The sequence below is a fragment of the Panthera tigris genome, chromosome C2, assembly GCF_018350195.1.
Source record: "Panthera tigris isolate Pti1 chromosome C2, P.tigris_Pti1_mat1.1, whole genome shotgun sequence".
Classification (NCBI taxonomy): Eukaryota; Metazoa; Chordata; class Mammalia; order Carnivora; family Felidae; genus Panthera; species Panthera tigris.
The window spans coordinates 69,078,125-69,096,949 of NC_056668.1; the positions used below are offsets into that span (position 1 = coordinate 69,078,125).

Sequence of the window (18,825 nt, forward strand, 5' to 3'; positions counted from 1 at the left end):
ACTCCTGGGTGTAAAGTCATGGCTTTGAGCTACATGGGCCTTGATGCAGGTCTTATTTATTGACTGTGTTACCTTTGGGCTGTATTAGCCTCAGTTTACTCATATGTAAAGTGGAAATAATAATGCCTTACCCACAGAGATGTTGTCGGAATGAATGATGTTTAAAGAATCAGGCAGAAGGGTTGACACATTGAGCCACTTAACAAATTATTTCCCTTCCCTTTAGGGGTTAGGACTATCATTTGGATGGGAGTGATGGAGCAATTATGGGGATCCATGTTTGGAGATTGGGAGCCACCACACTTTACAAATGATAGGGTATGGATAGGGGTGGGTTTGGCTTACTGGGTCAGGGAGGACCCCCCTATAGGATGAGGTATATAGGAACTTATTTCTCTCCAATCCTGAGTTAGTGGTTGATGTTTTAGAACTATAGGTTCTCCCTAACTATAGGCTATGGTTAGACAGGGGCTGATACTCGTAGACAATGTGCAACTACTCATTCAGTGAATTTCCAGAGGTTGACAGAGGGGCAGCATGTGTACATTTAGGGGAAGGGGAGGACGATTTCGATGACTCCCTGGCGCCTCTTGTTCAGTGAAATGCTGCTTCAATCAATGGTATTGATTGATCTCTGATGGAAATTTCGTTCTGTTTGGCTTCCCATTTTACTATAGAATATGACTATGTATTTGTAGAAAGACAGGGAAAGAGTTATTACCAACAGTGGACTGACTTTCCTGTCAATAGGGGAGCAGGTAGGGGGAAAGGTGAGGGGCGATTATCTCTGGTACTTTGACTTGGCCTGGATGTGAGAGTGGTGTCTTGCTGGAGTGGCACTAAGAAAATGAGGCCTAGAAAGCTTCTTCCACTGAAGAAATGGGAGAAGGGGGTGAGAACAATCCCAATGTGGAACCAGTGTTCTGAGTACAAGAGGCAAATGCCCATTGTTGGGTATGAAGTGTAGGGTTAAGAGTAGGGTTGGCTTGGGACGCCTGGATGACTGTCGGTTGAGAGTCTGACTTCAGCTCAGGTCATGCTCTCATAGTTCATGGATTCAAGCCCCGCATCAGGCTCTGTGCTGACAGCTCAGAGCCTGGAGCTTGCTTTGGGTTTTGTGTCTTCCACTCTCTCTGCCCCTCCTCCGCTCAGGCTCTGTCTCTCTCGAAAATAAATAGACATTAAAAAAATTAAAAAAAAAAAAAGTAGGGTTGGCTTGGGTAAAACTCAATCAAGAGCATTTCTAAGTTCCCTTCTCAGAAAATGCTTTAGCAAAGCCTTAGTTAGATGCCTGATTGCTGTGTAGATGTACTTGGGATGTGCAGTAAAAACAAACAAAGGACACAGGGACCTAGTCCATCACTCTGGTCCCTTTTCAACCATATCCAACTTCAAGATAACTGTACCTCCTCCCTGGCATCTAACAAACTTTTCTGAAGGGATCTGTCTTCTCTGAGTTTGATGGAGGGTATTGAACCATTGGAAAGGAAGTTTACACTTAGACAACATCCACTGTGTACCAGGGGCAATACTGGGCACTTTGTTATGTGTTACTTTTCATAACTTCCCTGTGATCTATGCATGTGAAATCCCAGTTTTACAGATTAAGAAACAGATTGCCAGGGTGAATAAATGGCAGTGCTAGGATCAGAACTCCAGATCTTTAGCCCCAGATCATGGAGAGCCTCTAAATGTCAACTTAAGGAATTTGGAATTCTTTTAGAAGGCAACAAGGATTGGTTGACTATGACCAACAGCTTGATATATGAGAGAAGACATTTCCTTTTGAGTACACACAGAGAAGTTGTACATCAAGAAAAGCAGTCTCTAAACCTTTATCATTTTTATGAGCCCTTGTGAAACCCTTGGGCTTGGTTCTTCTTTATGCAGTTAAAACTATATGTGCTGTCTGGCTCCAGTCTTGGGGCTCTTGGAGCCTGCAGAGTTTCAGGCCATGAGCCACATCATCTGCCTTATCTGAAATATAGTTGACAATATTTTTCAGTTCCCACAGTTTTTATGCCATCCCTGCTCTCAGAGGTGATGGATTTGTGCACTGGAGTAATCCTTTGTAAGGTGATTTGGGAAATTGGACCCTGAGCTACTTTTCTGCATGTTTCCCATTTATTCACATGTCTGCCCACCATGGGCACATGCTGTGGTGCCCAGCTCAACTGTACACTTCACATTTTGTTTTGTGTTGCTATTGTTTGGGGGCTTGGGTTGTTGACATACGTAATAAGTTCACTGAGGAAAGAGTCCTCAACTTACACATCTATGAATGCCCTATGCCTGCCAGCACAATGCTGGGCTTGTAGGATATCTGCATAAATACATACAGAATGCAAGTGTTTGTTGGGAAGAAACTTCTGAGAGAAGTCCTACACAGGGGTTGCCTAGAACCAAAGGGGTTGCTGAGAAGGGTAGGTAAAGGAGGTATTCCTAGAGGCAAAGGGAAGATGTGTCAGTTATCTTTTGCTACATAACAAAATATCCAAACCTTGGTGGCTTAAAACAACTTCTTATGTGCTTATAATTCTAAGCCTCTGTCATTTGGGTTGGGATCATCTGGGTGGTTCTTCTGTTGGTCTTACCTGAAATCACTTATGTAGCTCTAGTCATTTGACAGCTTGGGTAGGTCTGGATAGTTAAGATGGCTTCATTCACATGTCTGGCAGTTGGTGCTACCAACAGCTGGGAAACTCTCTGTTCATCTTGTAACATCTCATCCACCAGAAGATCAGACTAAGTCTCCTTACATCATCGTAGAAATGTTCCAAGAGATGAAAGCAGTAGCTGTAACACCTTTAGAAGTTGAGGCATAGAAGTCACATAGTGTCTCTTCTGCTGTATTCTTTTGATTTAGACAAGTCTCAGACTAACTCAGATTCAGGGGGTAGGAAGATTAACTCCACCTCTTTATGGAAAGAGAGGCAAAGTCATATTGCAAAGGAGCATGCACAAATGAATGGGAGGATTGATGGGGCCAGTACTGGTAAACAGTCTATCATAGAAAGCCTTCTGTTTTTCTGACTCTCCCTTAGGTTTGAACTGCATGTTCCCTGAGGAATTTTTGGCTGTGGAGATCCAATTAAAATTTGGATTCTCAGGAAGATGGTTTAATAATTGCAAGTGTTTGCCATCAGGTTCCCAAATAAAATAATCTTTCTGGAGATTCTGAGGAAGGTTCTGATGGATGTCATAAGCATCCTCCCCATAAAACCTTACTCTACCTCCATACATTTTCAGACACTTAGTAAGGAGGGAATCTTGGTGGAGTGGAAAGGCATGGGTTTGGGAGTTGGGCAGACCTGGGTTTAGCCAATCCACCTTTAGTAGTGACTGGCCATATGGCTTTGAGTAGGTTATTTGACTTCTCTGAATCTTATTTTCCTCATCTATAATTTGTGTATATATATTTTATATGATTGATGTGAGGTGTCATTCATTCAACAATGGGTAATGATCTTCTAGGAATACTTAGAATCTATTCCATGGAAAGAATGAGCCAAGTTCCTCATTCAGAGTTCCTGAATCAATCCAGTCTCACCCCTATCCCCCTACCTCTTCTCCTTACTTTGGCATACTGGCCAAAAGATCACAAGTTTCCCCAGGTCTTCCTATTTTATTCTGTCATGATTGCTGTGAGCAGGGTAGGTCAGAATGGGCCCACCTACCTAATCCTGGTCCCCTGCAGAAAGGCTAGAGGAGGAAGTTTGAGAATAATAGCTAGACAATCTATCTCATACAACAAGAAATTCTGCTTGAGTACTGAATGGAACAACCAGAAATTATGCACAGAAAGCCAGGTCACTGCTTAGGGAAATATTGTGGGATTTGGGCGCAGAAGATTGGGATCCTGAGCCTTCTAGTTCTGAAGTCTAGTTCTGAAGTTCTGAATGCTCTTGAGTGAGCATTTTACTCTAGTTATCTGTAGGATGGGGATCAGAAGTTTGTTTTGCAAGTTTGTTTAGAACAGGAGGGAAAAAATTGCTAAGAGTCTAGCAGAGTTCCTAGAATATAGCAGGAATGCAGTAAGTGATAGCTTTGTGATAATTTTCAACCCTGTCAATACTGTGCATCATTGCTCCCGTGTACTGGGCCTGTGATATCCACAGGAAGTGATAGAATAAAACCATTCCATGCTTTGAATGACCTGCCTCCTGGGATGTGACAAATGTTTCCGAAAAGTTGTGTGTCATGTGAATTTTATAAGTTGAATCCTATTTCCTTATTGACTGATCTGATAATTGATTTCAGTGAAAGTTTATTGAAAAGCAGATGTAATAGGAATGACCACAGCTGCCACAACCAGCTTCCACCCCCAACCTCATTTTAGCCAGGAAATTTGGCTTCATGAGATTAAGTAAGTAACTCATCCAAGGTCATACAAGTAGTAAGTGATGTACCTGGGGGAAAAGGCTATCTGATCCAGCTGGGAAAAAAAAAAGGAAAAATGCACAGCAACTTGACTAGAAGGAAACACATAAAAATATTATTTATGCTGTTAATTTATGAAGAATGGGATTGAGACATTAGGTCATTTTATTTCCTCTATTTTTAAAAATTCCTATGATGAACATGCATTGCTTTTGTAATGACCAAAATACATTTGATAAAGAAGAAAAAGTAAATTTAGAAGGAGAAATTTTGGGAAAACAGAGCTTAAGTGGTGGCCAATGTTTGGATTCCAGATGGGTGTTCCAGACAGGAAGAGAATGTATTGGTCAAAGGGCACACAGCATCAGGAGTAGATGCTAACCTTCTCTTAGGCTTTGAGGATGGAACTACTTTGTGGAGGTGGTACTTAGGATGATTTGAAGTTTTGGGGTGATGAGGGGCATGTCGGAGTTAATAAACCATTGCACCAAAGCTTCCTCTGCTTCATTTGACTTTTTCTTGGCCTCGTGGCCTAATGATTAGGGGAAGGGAGAGTAGGAAGGAAGGGGCCAAGTTCCTATTGTTTTGGGTGGCCACATCTCAGGGCCAACTGGAAAGACTGGGGCAAGGCCTCAGAAATCCCCAGCCAGACAGAGATAAAAGTTCTCTAGGAACTTTAGAAGAAAATATATAAAACATATTTTTATTGATTCTGTGAAGTACAAAATGCCCCACTTTTCATTATTGCCAAGGGCATCTTGATGTTCCAGCAGACTTGCTGTAACAGTCAGGTGGGAACTCTTAAGAGTACAGCATTTGTAGGGTTGCCTGGGTGGCTCAGTTGGTTAAGTGTCTGACTTCGATTCAGGTCATGATCTCGTGGTTTGTGGGTTCAAGCCCCACATTGGGTTCTGTGCTGACAGCTCAGAGCCTGGAGCCTGCTTCTTGTTCTGTGTCTCCTTTTCTCTGCCCCTCCCATGCTCATGCTCTGTCTCTCAATAATAAATAAGTGTTAAAAATTTTTTTAAAAAAGAGTACAGCATTTGTCCATTTTAGGACAAGGTTTACATTCTTGTCAGTTGCTACCAATCTCCTCGTAGGTTTGGGTTGTCTCTTCTGGACCCCTCTACCAGAAACTCCTGCATTGGACTCCTTTCTTGGAGCCAGAAGGGCCCCTCTTTCACCCTCAGGGTGCCAGATCATTGGGCAAAGTTCACAGAAGTCCAGAATCATAGCTGTCTCCCTGGAGAAGGGCCCAAGTAGATGATTCCCCTCAGGTCCTGGTACTGGGTTTCTGCTAGTTCCCCTCCCCCTGTAGAGCAGGCCTGACCTGTTCAGACCCATAGTCAATGGAGTATGTCCAGAGAGGAGCTTTCCTATAAGAGAGAGGAATGAAGAAATCTATAGGCATGCTGGAGGTTTCCAGTGGGTATGTTCTGGGTATAGAGTCCTGAGTGTGAATGCAGGTTGTTGTTGCTGAGGTCTATTTCAGAGCTCAAGCTCTCGATTTTTGATCTCTGATCACATGAAGAAGGGGAGGGTGAACCACACTGGGACCCCATTCATCTGTTAGTGGGGAGCTTTATAGTACCCTCTGGAGAATGGATGCCTGTACGTTTCTTAGGCATTCCCTGACTCTAGTCATCCTTGCTGGCTTCTGCCTCAGACAAAAAGGAAAGAGATAGATCTTACCTTAAATATGTTCCTAAGTGACAGTAACTCTGTAGAAGTTGAATGCACCTGTTTGAGGAATATATCAGCATCTAGCTGTCAACTTGTCTGCTTAGCCCTTACCACATGAGTTGAAAGAGCTATGTGAGCCCTGCTATTCTCATTGTGGGGGTAGGTATAGAAAGACATATGGTGGGACTTTGCACCAGAGTCTAGGGAGGGATAGGAAGGTTACATGGTTGGGAACCGGAGTTGGACATTGGCCCAGGATAAACCTGTGTGTGTGGCCTCAGTTGAAGGTAGAAGGCTTTGTAGCCAAGGACTCACCCAAAAGGCCTGGAGCTTCCCTTGTTGGCCAGAGCCACTCTTTCTTTCTTGATTTCAACTCTTATTATCCTTGGCAGGGAAGGTATTTGGAGGATGGCTTGGGTCCTGTGATCTAGTCATCATCTTCAGAATTGAGAAAACAGTGGCAGGATTTAATTCACAGAAGAGACTCCTTTTTTTGCCTGGTTAGTCTCTGTGGATACCTGGTATTGTCCTCCCAAGAGACGGGGGAAGCTGGTAGGACCAATGCCCCATGGCCCTGGGCCAGCTTGACTTTTGTTGTCTTGAAAAATGATGTGGCAGGTGAGACAGTTTGTGGAGCCCTGTACCTGACATGAACTGCCCAGCTTGTGTGTGTAGCCAGAGGAGGTTTCAGTTCTGTGCTTCTCTGTTCCCTGTGCTGTGTATGGTAATGCACATGGAAAACAACATACCAAGTTCTCTGCCCTCAAGGTGCTTACAAAATGTTAGGAACAGAAGACACATGCACTTAGAGGCACTGAACCCCCAGCACAGTTTGCACAGCTGAGTGTCCAGGACTATCATGGATGTGGCCACCCTGCTCCCATCTTTAGATTTCTGGCTCTCTCTCTAGCTCTCAGCTCTGTGACCCTGTGAATATCCTGTTTAACATGTCTAAAATTAAATTCAGCCTCTTCTCCCAAGGTACAGTTGCCTTTATTCCTCAAGACTTAACACCTTGAGTTTCTTTGTGCTTTTCTCTCTCCCATGGCTGCCTCATCTCAGTCTTCAAATCCAGTAGCCATTTTTTTTCATTTTTTAATTAATTAATTTATGATTTATTGTCAAGTTAACTAACATACAGTGTAGTCTTGGCTTTAGGAGTAGATTCTCAGGATTCATCACTTATATAAAACACCCAGTGCTCATTCCAACAAGTACCCTCCTCAGTGCCCATCGCCCATTTTTCCTGCCCTCCCCCAAACCCCTACCTCCATTAACCCTCCATTTGTTCTCTGTATTTAAGAGTCTCTGATGGTTTGCCTCTCTCTCTGTTTGTAACTTATTTTTCCTTCCCTTCCCCTATGGTCTTCTATTAAGTTTCTCAAATTTATCATATGAGTGAAAACATGATATATCTTTTTCTGACTGACTTATTTCACTTAGCGTAATACCCTCCAGTTCCATCCATATTGTTGCAAATGGCCGGATTTCATTCTTTTTTCATCGCCAAGTAGATCTAGTAGCCAGTTGTAACCACTTGGCTGCATCCCTTTTTCCTTATCATCACCTTTTACCTTATCCTTAGGTGCTTCCAAAGCCTCCTGGCCAGCCTTTTTGGTCCTGCCTTGCTTCTGTTTAGCTTACCCAAATCCATCTTCTAATGCAGTCGCCTTCCACCTCCAAGAGTACTGGGACTGTATCAGGATTGCCTGGGAGAAGATCAAGTGGGATAATTGGGGTTACCAGGGAATCCATCCTAGGGAAACCCCCAATAGCATTTGGTGAAGTGATCATTTTTATTACCCGGGATTCTACACATAGATTACCCACATTGTGGTGCATTTATGGTGACTTGTAAAATCCAGGGCTGGTTTCTTTCTGCCATTCAATAGGTGGCCATGGCACCTGTCCTAAACCATCTGACTCAAGATGTGTCTCAGGATGTGTGTGCTCAGGATGTTGACTCTTTGGGATATTAGCTGGAACCAAATACCCCTAAGATGGTAAACCAGCTGCTGATGCCAAAAGTCAGGGCATATAGTGTTAAGCCAAAGGTGGTAGACCTAAATGGTGGAAGGGGACAAGCATGAGAATCCAGGAGTCCTGGGTCCAACCCAGTTCAACCATCAATAATATCACCTGTGTGTGCATTATTTCCCCAGTCTGGCCTCAGTTTCCTCAAATGCAAAACAAAGTCCAATTCTGGATTAATCATACTACAGCTTTCCTCTATTTTCAAGGGATTTTGGGAGGGAATTATATTTTCTGACTTTATGTCAATTGTCTCCTTACCTCATGCCAAAACAGCATCCTCAGGCCTTGGCTAAAAGGAATTATAGAGTGTTGGTATCAGGAGGGACTTTGCAGATCATCTGATTCAAACTCCTACCTGATGGATATCTGTGATATTCAGAAAGCAAAGGAGACAACAAATTGATTTTCTATCAGATTCCTGGGGCAGAGAGGCCCACTGGATCCGAGGGCTCAGAGCACTTAGTAAAGATCACTTGACCATCCCTGAGAAGGGATGGAGGTGATTTCTCTTGTTAGAGGGGGACAGAATGCCCAGCTGGGAAACATTACAGGAGGAGATAAGCTAGCTGGATTTCTTTGTTCTCTCTTTTTTCCCTTCCATGGGACCTGGGAATCTGGGCACTCTGTTCCGTGCAGATGGAGACCTTTGTGTATGTCATCTCCAGGGGAAGGTGAGTCACCTCCCATGCACTCAGGGCAAGGCTGTTGCTTGGCGAGTGTGGACTCAGGCAAAGCCCTCAGTTGCCTCTCTGCAGCATTTTAAACACAGTCAATATTCTGGTAACCTTGACTACAGCCCGTAGTCTAGTAAAAATATCAGGAGGGACAGTTATTTGGGGGCAACTTAGGGAGATGAGTGTCCCCAATGAGTCAGAAGCTAGGAAAGGGGTCATAAGGAATCAGAAGATACATGTGAAGTACTAGTAAGGAGTGGGTTTTGAAGTCTGTTGAAGGTAATTGTATTTTAGTGGCCAGTAGCCCAGAAGTTTCTTCTTATCCTCTGCAGTTTTCCCACAGTTTCCCAAGCCTCATGTCTTGCAGAGCTGTCACAATCTATTCAGTACATTGCTGTGTAATAAGTGCACTTTCCCACAGCTACTCGATCTAAGACAGTGTTTTCAGAAGTGTAGTGTGGACTACTTGCATCAGCTCCACTGGGGGTGGAGGGCTCTTTCAAAAGACAGATCTGGGCTCCACCTGAATGTGCAGGTCCAAGTAGTGGCATTCCAGTGTTTGCCTGAGATGAAAGAAGAACACAGGTTTTATATCTCTCTTGGGTTCACAGTATACTTCTTTATTAAAAGGGTGATGTTTAAACAACACTAAGCAAGCAGTAAAAGGAAGATAATCCTTTCAGAGCAAACATTTTAAAGAAACGAATGCCCAGGGTGCACAGCTGTGTCTTACTTATTAAGCCATAGCTTCCCTTTCCTCTGTTTTCCCCTATCATCATACATCCCAACATTGATCCACATGATGCTGAGTTTGAGTCTGGGGGGGAGGGTGTTTGGCCTTTCTTGGTTTCATAGTTTTGGCTTTTCAGCTGCTGATCTTGCCTTTGTCCTTCTCTGCCAGGGCTGTTCTGTGTTCACCTGTGGGAGAAGCTGTATAGTGGCTTTTGGAAAGAGTGCCCTGGAATTCTCTTTCTAGTACCCCTAAGTGGTTGCAGACCCAGCCTCTCCTGCCCTCCAGCTTCTACCCTGAAGGCCACAGGGTTTTCTGTGATTTGGGAAATACAAACTCTGGTTTCCCAGACTGTCTCCGCCAGTTTACTTTTGTGCTTTAGTATTTCCTTACCTTTCATCAGAAAAAGTGGAACAAATCCACCCTCTCTTTTTTGTTAACCTAGAAAAAGAAGGGATGGGTACACAGGGAAATGGCAAGAAGGTCTTGTTGGCTCTTCAAAAAGACCCAAGTGGAATCTTGACCCCAACACTTATGAGCTGTGTGACCTTCAGTGGGTTATATAAACACTCTAAGAATGAGTCTTCTCATCTGAAAAGTGGTAGGAGAAGATGACCTACCTCGCAGGACTGATGTGAAGATTCAGTACAGTAACAGTACAGTAACAGGGCTCTAGGTCAGTACCCCTCACGTATCAGTTACCCTCTGAATACCATCATCCTTCCTTCCACTCTCCTCCCTCTGGCTCTTCCCATAGCCAGCTTCACTCTCTGTTCTTTCTCTCAGCTCCACTTGGCCCCTTGATCATGTATACACATTACCCCTCTCTCATTCCAATGAATAACACCATCCTCACTCTACATGTATTTATAACCCCCATCTTATAAGTGGGTTATTTCTAAAAATTCATCAATAAGTCAAGGGCCAAAACTTGTCTTGTGCTTTTGGAAAAACAACAGCAACAACAACACATTTGTGTATAATGGTTAAATATTCCCAGGCTAGACCCAAAATAACTCACCAAATATCATACATTTGCAATGAAAAAAAAAAAAAAAAAAGAGAGACCAACATTGTTTTAATAGTAAGCATAGAAAAAACCTCAGCAAAGTGGGGCACGTGGGTGGCTCAGTCATTTAAGCGTCCAACTCTTAGTTTCAGCTCATGTCATGATCTCACAGTTCGTGGGTTCAAGCCCCGCATCAGACTCCACACGACAATGCAGAGCCTGCTTGGGATTCTTTCTCTTTCTCCCCCTCTTGCTGCCCTTCCCTCCTCCCCCTTTTTCTCAAAGTAAATAAATAAGCTTAAAAACAAACTCAGCAAAGGGAAGTCCTATTTTATTTTTTTGAAAACCTGCTTATGATCAAAAGCAGGTTAAATTAAATTAGATGATGAGGAGTTGGATAGTTGAAGCTTTTGTATGCTCTGATGTTGTTTTCGGGGTGCTTTCAAGGGCTTTAGAGTTGTTGGTTTTGGTTCTTTATTAGCTTTAATTTACTTCAAAATGCATGGTTCTGCCTTTTTTCCTGATGCAGGTGTAAATCCCTGGCATAGAGCTTGCACTTATCAGCCATGATTTGGATTATTTTTGGTTCAAAAATGGAACAAAGCAGGGAGGAGAAAGTACAGGGCAAGGAGAAAGAAATCTTTTCCTGAGGTAGTTTGAAAAGAGTTAGACATAAAGGAGAGAGACAGACCTAGAATGGGTATGTATGTGCTATGAAGATATAGTTTGTGGTGGAGAGTGATTACTCTGAGGGATACAGGAGCATAGTATCTATCCTCTGATGGGGAAGAAAGGAGGAAATAGAAAAGAGAAACCAAGTCAAGTGGAAGAGTGAGTGCCAAGTTTTATAGGAACAGAGTATAGTGACCCTATAACAGATTGTGGTAAGAATCTTGTCACCAAGCTAAGTTTGGATGTTTCTGCATTAGCTTTCAGTATGCCAGGAGTGGCTTTATAGTGACTGCATCCTTTTGCAGTAGGAAAAGTCAATCTGGTGAAAATCATATACAAGGTAAAATTATCCTAAGGGAATTAGATACAATTGTGGATACTAGAAGATATTAACTGGTCAGAAGTCAAAACAATAGGGTGGCAAATATTTGGGAGCTAGAGAGAAGACTTTAGGGCAATGTATCAGTTACCTATTGCTATGTAGCTAGTTACTCCAAAACTTAATGGCTTAAAATAACACAATTTATTCTCTTAAAGTTTTGTGGGTCAGGAGTTCAGGAATTGCTTATTGGGTCCTCATAGTCTCTCATGAAGCTGCAGTCAAGGTATTATCCAGGGCTGGGGTCTCATGTGAAGACTTGAGAACAATCCACTTCCAAATTCAATTAATGGTTATAGGCAGTTACTCAAGAGTTACTTGATTGAGGACCTTAGTTTCTAGTTGGCTGTTGGCTGATCTCAGTTCCTTGCCATGTGGGTCTTTCCGACATGGCAGCTTATTTCATCAAAGTCAAGAGGAAAGAGAGTATTCCAGGAGTTGGAAGTCACAGTTGTATGTAACCTAATCACAGAAGTGACATCTCATCACCTCTTCCATATTCTCTTGGTTAAGGAGCAAGTCCTTTAGGCCAGTGTATACTCAAGGAAAGGGAATTTCGTGAGAGTATGGAAACTAGAAGGTGAGGATCACTGGGCACAGTCTTAGAGTCTGCTTGCCACAGGTAGGGAGCATTAACCAAGACAAGGACTGGGAGATTGAAGGATCTGGTGTCCCAATCCCATGTGGTTCCATCTAGTGGCTCTTTAGCCATGTCAGTATTGGCCTCCAGTCCTGAGGGATATGCTTTCTGCCTGGGTTCCTTGTGCTGCTCTACCATGATGACCAAAACAGCATCTTTACTGATGTTCTTCCTCATTAAAGATTTTCATACTGCATGAAAAAACTCATAAGAAGAAACATAAAGGGATGGGGAAGAGGGGCAGAAATGTTAAAAATATTGAATATATATTTATATATACAGGATTTTATGGACTGAATTGTGTTTCCACCTTTCACATGTTGAAGCCTTAACCCCTAATACCTCAGAATGTGACTGTATTTGGAGATAGGGCCTTTAAAGAACTGAGGGTTGATGGGGGGTGGGAGGCAGGAGAGGGTGGGTGATGGGTACTGAGGAGGGCACCTGTTGGGATGAGCACTGGGTGTCATATGGAAACCAATTTGACAATAAATTTCATATTAAAAAAAAACTGATTGAGTTAAAATGAAGCCATCAGGGTAGGCCCTAATCCAAAAGGACTGGTGTCCTTATAAGAAGAGGAGATTAGGACACACAGACACCAAGAGCGAGTGTGTACACAGGGGCAACCATGTGAAGATGCAGCAGAAGGGAGGCCATCTGCGAGCAAAGAGAGAAGCCTCAGAAGAAATCAACCCTGCCAGGACTTTGTCTCATGCCTAAGGCCAAAGTTTATCCTAGGGTCCCCTGCTTACTCTAGACTCCTTGAGTTTCTCTCCCTTCTCTATCAGAAGCTTTGTATTTCTCTCAAAGCTCTAAGTAAAGCTGCTAGTTATGGGGCTTCTTCATTGGGCCCTATACCCTGTGATCCTCCTAGTTCCTAGGCTGAGGGTCTGCCCTCCTTGGAAGGTCTGTCTGGCTCGGACTCTTGGATGACTAGTAGTTGCTACACTGTTCCTTTCTGTTCTCTCATTAGCATCTCACCATAGGATGCTCTGGCCTGGGCAAATCTGGCACACAGTGCCAACTGCCTTCTGTCATGCCCTGGGAGGAAGCTGCCTCATAAACTCACAAGGCAGTCAGGGATGAGGAGAAAAGGGTGAGAGGAATACCCAAAGCAATCCAAAGGTCATGTGTCAGCCAAGAACAACTCATCTCACCTCCAGCACTCAGATGGTGGTAGTGCCCATCTCCTGCTGCCAGCTTCCCTTCTGCCTTTCATTTTCAAGGCCACTGGGTGTTCATTTTGACCTGGTTTGTAAGCATGTTCAGCAGTGAGTTGGGGACAGACCTATGGGGTCTGCCCCTGGGCCAACGTAACTGCCCTTTGAGCCAGGTTAGGAGGGCAGAGACAAAGTCTCAAATGGTTAGTCCCACTTGAGTGGTGACCTAGAATGGAGTAACTCAGCTTGAGGGCACAGTTTGTTGGCGTCGGTTGCCTCATCAGAGGAAAAAGATGTGTTCAGTGGAGGATATTCACAAGACCCTGCGGGACAATTCCTAAAGAGAAGACATAGGACATCTTTGAGCAATAGTAATACTATTAGAATAATGTTGCCTTCTTTGGGGTTGGCCTTGAGGAGTACACCACTCATGGATATTTTGGTGCCCCTGGTGTCTTAAACACATTCACCGTGTTGGTCAGATACGTGGATTCTGGAGCCAGATTTCCTGGGTTAAAATCCTTGTTCTACTTTCTTCTCCATTCCCCATTGTGCCCAATTGTAAAATGGGGATAATAGCAGTGGCAAACTCCATAGGATTTAAGTAAGGATTAAATGAGTTAATATTTTATTTTATTTTATTTTATTTTATTTTATTTTATTTTATTTTATATTTTTATTTTTATTTTTATTTTATTTTTAGTATGAAATTTATTGTCAAATTGGTTTCCATACAATACCCAGTGCTCATCCCAAAAGGTGCCCTCCTCAATACCCATCACCCACCCTCCCCTCCCTTCCACCCCCCATCAACTCTCAGTTCTCAGTTTTTAAGAGTCTCTTATGTTTTGGCTCCCTCCCTCTCTAACTTTTTTTTTTTCCTTCCCCATCCCCATGGTCTTCCATTAAGTTTCTCAGGATCCACATAAGAGTGAAAACATATGACTTATTTCACTTAGCATAACACTCTCCAGTTCCATCCACGTTGCTACAAACAGCCATATTTCATTCTTTCTCATTGCCACGTAGTATTCCATTGTGTATATAAACCACGATTTCTTTATTCATTCGTCAGTTGATGGACATTTAGGCTCTTTCCATAATTTGGCTATTGTTGAGAGTGCTGCTGTAAACATTGGGGTACAAGTGCCCCTATGCATCAGTACTCCTGTATCCCTTGGGTAAATTCCTAGCAGTGCTATTGCTGGGTCATAGGGTAGGTCTATTTTTAATTTTTTGAGGAACCTCCACACTGTTTTCCAGAATGGCTGCACCAGTTTGCATTCCCACCAACAGTGCAAAAGGGTTCCCATTTCTCCACATCCTCTCCAGCATCTATAGTCTTCTGATTTGTTCATTTTAGCCACTAAATGAGTTAATATTTTAAAGGTGATTAGAAGCATGCCTTGCAAAAGTAATAGATGTTACTTTAAAAGTCTTTTTTTTTCAATTGTTTTTATTGTGGTAAAATACATAAAAATTTAGCATCTTAACTACTTTAAGTGTACAGTTCAGTGGTATTAAATATATTCATAATGTGCAACCATCATCTCCATCCATCTCTAACTCTTCTTCTTATAAAAACTGAAACCCTGTACCCATTAAACATTAACTCCTCATTCTCCTGCCCCCAGCCCCTGGCAACCACCATTCTACTTCTGTCTCTAGGATTTTGACTACTCTAAGTACCTTATATAAGAGGTACATAGCATACAGTATTTGTCTTTTCATTACTGATTTATTTTACTCAGCGTAGTGTTCTTTTTTTTTTTAATATTTATTTTATTTTTGAGAGAGACAGAGTGCGAGGGGGGAGGGGCAGAGAGAGAGGGAGACACAGAATCCGAAGCAGGCTCCAGGCTCTGAGCTGTCAGCACAGAGCCCAATGCGGGGCTCAAACCCACAAACTGCTAGATCATGACCTGAGCCGAAGTCGGACGCTTAGCCGACTGAGTCACCCAGGCACCCCACTTAGCATGGTGTTCTTAAAGCTTATTTGTGTTGTAGTGCATGTCAAAATTTCCTCCCTTTTTAGGACCAATAATATTCCAGTATGTATGTACCACATTTTGCTTATCTATTCATCTGTCAGTGGACACTTGGGTTGCTTCCACATTTCAGCTATAGTAAATAATGCTACTATGAACATGGATATACCATTCTCTTTGAGACCCTTCTTTCTTTCTTTTTTTTTTTTAACAAGTGTTTATTTATTTATTTTGAGAAAGAGAACGAGCAAGAGGGGAGGGCCAGAGAGAGAATGCCAAGCAGGCTCCATACTTTCAGTATGGAGCCCGACACTGGGTGACTTGAACTTATAAGCCGTGAGATCATGACCTCAGCAGAAATCAAGAGTCATATGCTTAACCGACTGAGCCACCCAGGCACCCCTTAGACCCTTCTTTCAATTATTTTGGGTATATACCCAGAAGTGGAATTGCTGGATCATGTGGCACTTCTATTTTTAATTTTTTGAGGAACTGCCATACTATTTTCCACAGCAGACACACCATTTTACCTTCCCACAATGTGGCACAAAGTTCTCAATTTCTGTATATCCTCACCAACATTTGTTAGTTTCTGGGTTTTTTTTTTAAATAGTAGTCATCCTAATGAGTGTGAGGGGATACCTCATTATAGTTTTGCTTAGTAATTCCCTAGTGATTAGTGATGTTGAGCATCTTTCATGTGCTTACTTGCCATTCATATATCTTCTAAAAGTCTTCTTTTTCTACGATCCAGTAAATTTTATTTTTTATTTTTTTTAATTTGCGTTAGTTGACATATGGTATTATATTTGTTTCAGGTGTACAGTATAGTGATTCGACAATTTCATACAACATGGGGCTCATAACCACAAGTGCACTCCTTAATCCCCATCCCCTATTTCTCCCAGCCCCCCCCCCCCTTACTTCTGGTAAACATAGTTCTCTCTAATTAAGAGTCTATTCCTTGATTTCTGTCTCTTTTTACCTTTTGCTTATTCCATATATGAGTGAAATCATGGTATTTGTCTTTCTCTGACTGACTTATTTTGCTTAGCATAATACTTTCTAGCTCCACCCATGTTGTGGCAGATGGCAATATTTCATTCCTTTTATGGATAAATAATATTCCAGTGTGTGTGTGTGTGTGCGTGTGTGTGTGTGTGTGTGTGTGTGTGTGTGTGTGTGTGTGTGTATGCCACATCTTCTTTATCCATTCATCTATCGATGGACACTTAGGCTGCTTCCATAATTTGGCTATTGTAAATAATGCTGCCGTAAACATAGGGGTGCATGTATCCCTTTGAATTAGTGTTTTCGTATTCTTTGAGTAAATACCTAGTAGTGTGATTGCTGCATCATAGAGTAGTTCTATTGTTAACTTTTTGAGGAACCTCCGAACTGTTTTCCACAGTGGCTGTACCAATTTGCATTCCCACCCACAGTACAGGAGTGTGGCTTTTTCTCCATATCCTTGCCAACACTTGTTTCCTGTGTTTTTGATTTTAGCCATTCTGATAGGTCTAAAGTGATATCTCATTGAGTTTTGGTTTGCGTTTCCCTGATGGTAAGTGAGGATGAACATCTTTTTATGTGTTTGTTGGCCCCTGGATGTCTTCTGTGGAGAAATGTCTATTCATGTCTCCTGCCCATTTTTAAATTGGGTTATTTGTTTTTTGAGTGTTGAGTCTTACAAGTTCTTCATATATTTTGGATACTAACTTTTTATCAGATATGTCATTTGCAAATATCTTCTCCCATTCAGTAGGTTGCCTTTTAGTTTTGTTGATTGTTTCCTCTGCTATGCAGAACCTTTTTATTTTGATGTAGTCCCAATATTTTATTTATCTTCTAACAGTCTTCTTAATGTGTAATTGCCTTTGTGGTAGGCTCTGAAGGGAGGGGCGTTGTCTTAAACATCACTGAATCCACACAGTACCCAGCCACAGCCTGTTGCAAGTAGGTGCAAATATTTACTGAATGAAATGCTAAGAACTCTGATAACTTCCTGCATGTTATATATTCATTAGGCAGGGGCTAAGACTAATAAACTTGTTCTTTTTTCCTTAGGAATAAAAACTTTCTCCCTGTTTTTTCCCTTAGAGAATCTCTCCAACCAGTTTAACACAGCCCAAATTTCAGCCTTTAAGTAACATTCCGTTTATGTAAGATGTTTCCCTCAGAATGCCCGTGTGGTGTTCCAAGACTGAGTGCTATCAGATCCCTCCTCAGTGATGGTTTTGACAGAGGAGACTGTAGAGAGAATGCGGGGACAGTTATTGTGGGCAGGCATGGTAGAAGAGGGGGATATTGCTGGAAGAAATGGCTAGTAATTTATTATATAGATAGACCTTGATGACTTGGCAGCACTGCCCAGACAGAGCTCCCCGTGGTAGTATCTTTCTGAAAGGCACAGCAATTAGAACGTGGTGCATGTGGATTGTGCTGTTTAAAGACCGATTCCTGCTTCCAGGATGTGGAATAGATGCTCTGTATCATTCTCCTTTCTCCATCCCATAAAGAATTAAATGTCTTACATTAGAGATACCTAGGAGCCTTTCTATTAAGTGGTACCCTCAAGAGCAGAGTGAGAGAGAGGCAGGTTTTCCATATCAGACCTGGTGAGTTTAGTGTCTACATAGAGGTTTCATGGAATCCTGGCCACTCATCCAGACACAGGGATGTGTAGAGAAGGAGGGACAGATCTTCTACAACTGTTCAGACTCCACTTTATTAGTAAAAGCTCCTAAGCCTCTGGTGAGAAAGACTGTCTTCAACCCGGCTTCTGTTCCCTTTCAAGATCTGGGTGCTGAGGGATGCGTGCAGAGAGGAGGGAAGCACGAGGAACTGACCACGAATGGCAGGGAAATAAGCTAGGTTTCTGTTTCTGTAGATATCTTAGCAAGGTGCATAAGGATTGATGGGTAGATGAAGTGTAAATGGTTATTTGGAGTGCCAAGGTAGAGTAAAAGAAAGGGAATGGGCCTATTAAATTTACATCATGGGGGTAGATTGCTATTGTAGGTGCTTTTTAAAGAATTCCAAAGTGAGGGCAGGTCTTAAGATTTATATTTGAGAGGCTTCTGGGTGGCTCGGTCACTTAAGCGTCTGACTTTGGCTCAGGTCATGATCTTGGGGTTTGTGAGTTCAAGCCCCGCGTCAGGCTCTGTGCTGATAGCTCAGAGCCTGGAGCCTACTTTGTGTCTCCCTCTCTCTCTGCCCTTCCCCTGCTCATGCTGTGTCTCTCACTCTCAAAAATAAGTAAATAAACATTAAAAAAAAGATTTATATTGAAAGGGGGAAGAACTAAACACATTTGCTGAAAGGCTATTAACATATTGGAATGGAGGAATATTGGGAACAAAAGTCTCCATTATATGCATTTTTACCTGGTTTCTGTTCCCAGTAGGGTAGATAGATAGAAGATTCTCAACCCTGACTGCAAATGGAATCTCTTAGGGAATCATGAAAAAAAA

The 18,825-nt window shown here is 42.5% G+C and overlaps 1 protein-coding gene across 4 annotated transcripts in view; it reads left to right on the plus strand.

The window, feature by feature from the left end:
- Window positions 1-8,736: 8,736 nt before the first annotated feature.
- KALRN (kalirin RhoGEF kinase) overlaps window positions 8,737-18,825 on the plus strand; it is a 520,685-nt gene continuing 510,596 nt past the window's right edge. For all 4 annotated transcript variants that reach the window (XM_042998400.1, XM_042998401.1, XM_042998403.1 and 1 more), the window contains exon 1: window positions 8,737-8,768. In XM_042998400.1, the coding sequence (XP_042854334.1) occupies window positions 8,750-8,768 (19 nt within the window). In that variant the 5' untranslated portion in view covers window positions 8,737-8,749. The remainder of the gene's footprint in view (window positions 8,769-18,825) is intronic.